The 6,079-nt window shown below is 50.5% G+C and overlaps 1 protein-coding gene across 6 annotated transcripts in view; it reads left to right on the top strand.

Moving 5' to 3' along the window:
* The first annotated feature begins 1,572 nt into the window (after positions 1-1,572).
* YEATS2 (YEATS domain containing 2) overlaps positions 1,573-6,079 on the top strand; it is a 48,440-nt gene continuing 43,933 nt past the window's right edge. For all 6 annotated transcript variants that reach the window (XR_008841187.1, XM_056498780.1, XM_056498782.1 and 3 more), the window contains exons 1-4: positions 1,573-1,668; positions 2,539-2,651; positions 5,731-5,828; positions 5,928-6,020. Coding sequence is in view for 5 of the 6 variants with exons in the window: in XM_056498780.1 (XP_056354755.1) it covers positions 2,552-2,651; positions 5,731-5,828; positions 5,928-6,020 (291 nt within the window). In the remaining variant the exon portion in view is untranslated. The remainder of the gene's footprint in view (positions 1,669-2,538; positions 2,652-5,730; positions 5,829-5,927; positions 6,021-6,079) is intronic.

Here is a 6,079-nt window from a genome sequence, read left to right as displayed (position 1 = left end):
TGCCAAAGCAACTTCCAGTCAAGTTCAGTGCTTGCAGAAGCTCTGCTTGCTGCAGAAGAAGTAATCTGGGGGAAAAAAAAAAAGAGAATCCCCACAGACTGCAAAGCAATGGAAATATTTTTGAGAGCTGGAAAGCCCACCTTAAGATATTTTAAGTCTTAACACAGTAAGCTGGTGGCAGTATTCTAACAACAGCTTATTTATCTTTCCATTAAGCAGAAACAAGGAAGAAAATAAAACTGGACTACATTACAGCCATTCCTGGTGAGCAGAACACGAATTTGAGTTTAAGAACAGTCTCCATCCATCTGCCATACTTCACATCTGTTGCTTGGCAGAAAGGCTAGTAGTATCAGGAAGGATAGCAGTGATGCTGAAATGAGGACTTCAAGGGCTAACTTTCGAACCTTCACCATGGACTTGCTAATCAGTGGCCTCATAAATAAATTTGCAAATCATGAGTGAACAGGATGTCAATTTGTGCTAATTCAGGGCTGACTGCATGAAGCATGAAACTGCCACAGACCATAGCATTGATGCCATTAGCTTCACCTGACAGAGGTATTGCAGCCTGGCCAGAACAAACACAAACCACGGCACTGACTGCACTGGTTTAGCTCTGATTACACAATATGAAGTATGATGAGCACTAAGTATGGTATAAGGGTTTATTGAAGCATATCTAAGGGTAGGCAAGGGCACCCATCCTGGCACATCCTGTGAGCTCCTGCTATCCTGCACCTCAATCAGCCCAGGACTCCTTTCTTGGAGTCCTTTTCTTTTGCTAATCACAGAATCCATTACGATGAAAGGACCTCAGAGATCGAGTCCAACCCGTGACTGAACATCACCTTGACAACTAGACCACAACATTAAGTGCCGCATTCACTTTTTCCTTAAATACCTCCAGGAAAGGTGACTCCACCAGCTCTAGGGGCAGTCCATTACAATGTCTAATCACCCTTTCTGTGAGAAATTCCTTCCTAATGTCCAACCTGACCGTCCCCTGGCGCAGATAAGCTTATCTCCTCCCATCCTGTCCCTTTTGCCCTACAATCTCGTAGAGAGCGATAAGGTTTCCCTGAGCCCCCTTTTCTCCATCCAGGCTAAACAGCCCCACCTCCCTCAGCCGCTCCTCACTTGTGCTCCAGACCCTTCCCAAACTATTGCCATTCTCAGGACACACTGCAGAACCTCGAATTACCTTCCATATTAAAAAGTCCTCCTCAGATATTTTTACACGTTAAAACACGGTTGTTCCAAGCAGCAAATCACTGCATTCGTCTCTACATACAGGAACCCGACGGCGTCGCCAGTCTCCGTTTCTCCGCTGCACAGGCTGTGGGCAGAGCGGGCCCGGTGCTCCGGAGCTCCAGGGGTCCGGGTCCCGCTCCGCCCTGAGGGAGCCCCCGCCCGGCCGTGCGGCCCCGGCCGTGAGGCGGCACCTGCCCGCCCGCCCCGCCCCGCGCGCGCTGCCCGCCTGCGCGGGCCCGCCCCGGCCGTGACGGGCGGCGCTCGGCCCTGCGCTCATGGCGGCGACGGCGGCTGCGGGACGGCCCGGCGGGGGCCGGCGCTGAGCGCCCCGGGCGGCGCGGCGAGCGGGGGCGGCCGGTGCAGGCGGCGGGGCGGGGCCGGGCCGGGCCGGGCCGAGCCGAGCGGCGGAGCGCGGTGAGCGGCGCGGTGGGCGGAGCGCGGGGAAGGAGCGCGGCGGCGGCTTTGTGTGCGCGGCGGGGGAGGGGAGCGGCGCCGCCGCACGTGGGACCGGCCGCGGGCAGCGCTCCGCCCTCCGCGCCCGGAGCGGCACCGACACCGGCGCCCCGACACCGCCTCCCGCCACCTCCGCGCCGCCTCGGGGTGCTCCCGCCTCGGGGAACTCGCTGCCCCCTCACGGCGGGGTCGTGGCTCGGGCTGAGCGCTTCTGGCCGAGGGACAGCCGGTGTGTGACCCCGCAGCGGGAGCCCCGGGCTGGTGCCAGGCCCACGCACCTTGGGTGCGCAGCGTTCCCCCTTCCGCGGGCGTAGGTGCCGTGTGTGGGGAGAGCCCCGCTCTCCGGGGTCACCCGCCCTGACGGTGCCGTGTGGGGAGAGCCCCGCTCTCCGGGTTTCACCCGCCTGACGGTGCCGTGTGTGGGGAGAGCCCCGCTCTCCGGGTTTCCCCGCCTGACGGTGCCGTGTGTGGAGAGAGCCCCGCTCTCCGGGGGTCACCGGCCTGACGGTGCCGTGTGGGGAGAGCCCCTGACGGTGCCGTGTGGGGAGAGCCCCGCTCTCCGGGTTTCACCCGCTCACCTCGGGTGGTTCCCGAGCGTGGCTCCCGGGGCACGGGCTCTGCTGAGCCGCTGTGGGCTCAGCCACAGGCGTCAGGAGGCATTTGAAGCTCCTGGGCCGTCAGAACAGAGCCTGTGCCATGATCACTGCCCCCCACTAGAGAGGTGCCCCTGATTTTGTGGGGGGTACACCACAGGCCACCCCATGGTGAGAGGTTGAAGCCTGGCCAGAAAGTCACTGTGGGAAACATTAATGATTTTATTTTTCCTCTCAGTGGAGTAGAGATCATGTCTGGGATCAAGAGAGTGATCGCAGAGAAGGACCCTGACTATGAGGAGATCACCATCACACATCCCAACAAGCGGCACAAAGCAGCCGAACAGTCAGGTAGGAGCTGTGGAATTGGAAATTCTGTGGGTGTGCATGCTGTCTGTAAACTAAGTCAGCAGAAAGCTGGGGTAGGAGTTAAGGATTGAAGGACAGATGTTGAGCAAGGCAGGTAGTGATACCTCTGTGTAGCCAAAGGAAGATGTATCTTATGTGGACTTATCCCTCCTTGCTATCTGGACTATAAGTAAGGCATGAGGATGCAGCCTTTGGTGCAAGATAGGAGATGGAACACAAGTTGTCCACAGCCCCACCACTTCTGTTGCTTCCTAAAGTATTTACAGTCCACCTTCCCCTGCTGAATTATGCTTGTCAGTTATGCTTGTCAGCCTGTGCATTTGTTCTGAGGCTGAAGTCTGCTTGGGAAAGATTGGCAGGTTGTTTACATTTGGGGGATAGAGGTCACAGTACACCATGGGGAGGAGAAAAAAAATCTATGACCCTGCAGGGTGAAAGAGATGCACAACCCTGCAGTACATGCACTGGCTGTTGGAAGGTGACAAATGTTTGCAAGAGCTGGCAGATGAAGCAGGAAGGAACTTCCTTGATGAAGTGTAAAAAGGATAATTTAGGGAGAAGGAAGGGGCTTTGAAACATGCAGGAGAGGAGGAAGAGGAGCGCGACTGAAGAAGCAAAGGTGGATAAAGAAGTGTAGTGGAGCAAGTGGCTGGATGAGTAGGTTTGCATTTGGCAGGCTTGGATGTGCTTGCTTTGGGAACCAGCCTGTTGGCAGAGTGCCTGGGACAGGTTGCAGTCTCTGGGCAAATGAGAGTAGAGCTGCTTGCCCCGGGGACAGGGAGTAGGCTAGTGATTTTTGGCATAGCACAGCTAGTGAGAGAGGATCGTGATGGGAAGAGCTGACAAACAGGGAGGTGAGAAAACTGAGGCTGGCTGTGGGCTCTGAAAAAGATCCAGGAATAGAGCTGGAGCTGCCAGTTGGAGAGGGACAGAGGATGGCTTCATGGGGGATGTTTTGGAGGATGCTGTACAGCTGGACAAGTCTGAGGAGACTGAACTCTGGGTTGAATGTGTTGCTGGGCAGGTCCTGTGTGCCACGTGGGGCAGGGGCCCTGCCAGTGGAGGCCTGGTGCAGCTGTGCTGGAGCTGGCCATGTCACCACTCCCAGCTGCCTGCCCTGCCTGGCTTCCAGAAGTCACCACCCTCTCTTCTGGCAGGTTTTTAATCTGCTTCTGAAGCAACTTTTCTGAAAGTCTTGGTGATGAGCAGGCAGAGTCTCAGGGCCTTGGAAAATTGTCCTTGCCAAAGTGAACTTTGCTTTCAGAAGATTCCTCCAAATTGGCTTCTTCTTTTCATGGAAGATGTCCAGCTTTCAATACTAGAATTCCTTAAGTACACAAATTTCACTAACATGATCTTAATGAGAGACTGTGGTTGACACTAAGCTGGGAAAAATGAATATAAAGTGTTCTTAAAAGCCTCTGTAATATAACCACAAATCCTAAAGTGCTTAAATCATCCTGATGCTGCCATGGCATGGCATCAGCGTTGTAAAGAGATGCAGTTGTCCCTCTCTGAACCATACCTCTCATGCCTTCATCTGTTCAGGTTTAAGTGAATAGCCTTACATGAGAATTTCCTCATCATAGTGTTCATGGCTGGAGGTAAATTATATCCTTCTGGTTTTAAATTTTGGCTTACTCATACAGATTCAACCATAATTGTGTTTTAATACAGGCTTGAACAATTTCTGGTCCTAAAATATATGTATAAATATATATATACAGGAACATATATATATATATATTTACATATGCGTTTGGGTGTATATATGTATGTGGAAAGAAGGAAAATTATTTAGGATATCCCTGTTGCATATAGAGGCATCAGTTGCCTCACTCCTGTTGTAGCTGCCTGATCAGACAGTAAAATTATCTGTGCTGTCCTCAAGATGCCAGCAAAGCTTTGACTTGCTTTTCTTTCCCTTCTTTATGGTGATATTGGAGACCTCTTCAAACAGATATGTATTTTTCAGGAAGACACACACTTCCTCTGAAGCTCAAGCCAAAGTCTTGGTGCTGCTGTCTCCTATTTCATGTGGAATCAATGTGAGATTTTTCCAAGCAAAACCAGACTCTTCTGCTGATCAGCTTGATAGTGGGGTCACTCTACTAATGACACAGGCTAGAGCACATTCTCCAGGCTTTCTTCTAGAAGTGTAATTTCTGCTTTGCCAGATTCTGACTTAGAATTTGCTAAAAACAGAAGTTGTTTGAAAGCCCTTGATGTAATGGAGGTGATTTAAAAGAAGGGTAATATTAAAATCTACAGTAGCTGTAGACCAAAAAGAATAGTTCTTATGTTTATACATGTCCTAGAAAAATATAATAACATGCCAATTCCATTCTTAGCCACTAATTTGCTGTAAGGTATTTGCACAGTTTGAAGTCCTAAACTACATACTTTCCACCAAGGTCAGTAAACTCCTGCTGAAAGGCTAAATTTTTTTGACTGCTGTGCTGGAAGAGGATTTTGTAAGAGGTGGATCAGCTTTTAGTAATGTAGTTTCCTTTGTGAGTAATAAACAGCTTGTAGGCACTCCAGAGCAGGCTGTACTTCTTGCCAGGGCTGTATAAATATGAGTTTGCTTTATTCTTGCTGCGTGAGGTGGTGTAAATTTCCTGGATGTGGATCTGGCCAAGGAGAGCAGAAGAATGTCTGTGGTGTTCCAGCTCAGTTCAGTGCAATCACAGCAGTGGCTGTGCTGGGCCAGCACCGTGGAGTTTTCCTTTTACTGTTTACAGCTTTTCTGGGGCAGAAATAAACAAACTGGCCCTGTTCTTCCCCTTTTCTCTTATTTGTCGTCTCAGACCTAAAAAGGGAAAAGTAGCTCTCCACATAAGCTGCCTTTTAAAGATACATGTGGTTTTTGTTAAGACATAACTTTTTTTTTGGAGGAAAATGTTCCATCCCTTTATGTGTGTATGTGTGTGCTGAACTTACTATCCCTTCACTTCTTGCTCTGTAGTGATTTCTGATATTTCTGGTTTCAAATGGATCCTCAAAAACAGAAATGTAAATACTTCCTCCTTCTTTATTTTCCATGTGTGGCCTTGTACAGCTCGAGATGTTACTGTGCAGAAGATTGAGACCATTATAAAGGAACAGTTTGCCGTCGAAATGAAGAGTAAAGAACATGAAATTGAAGTTATAGATCAGGTACAAAAGTTTTGTTCTTATAAATACCTAATGTCTTGGTGTTTGGGGTGTCAGGGATTGCTGCAGTGCTTATCCTCACTCTGTGTTTCTTTTCTGCAGCGCCTGATTGAAGCCAGGAGGATGATGGACAAGCTGCGTGCCTGCATTGTGGCTAACTATTATGCCTCTGCTGGTCTCCTCAAAGCTGGAGAGGTAAAAACTGCTTTGGGAATAACAAGACTTCAGGGAATCTTTGCAGAGGAAGGTGTGGA

Source organism: Oenanthe melanoleuca, chromosome 9 (genome assembly GCF_029582105.1).
Source record: "Oenanthe melanoleuca isolate GR-GAL-2019-014 chromosome 9, OMel1.0, whole genome shotgun sequence".
Lineage (NCBI taxonomy): Eukaryota > Metazoa > Chordata > Aves > Passeriformes > Muscicapidae > Oenanthe > Oenanthe melanoleuca.
Note: the sequence above shows the minus strand (reverse complement) of the source record. Positions and strands in the feature narration are given on the sequence as shown.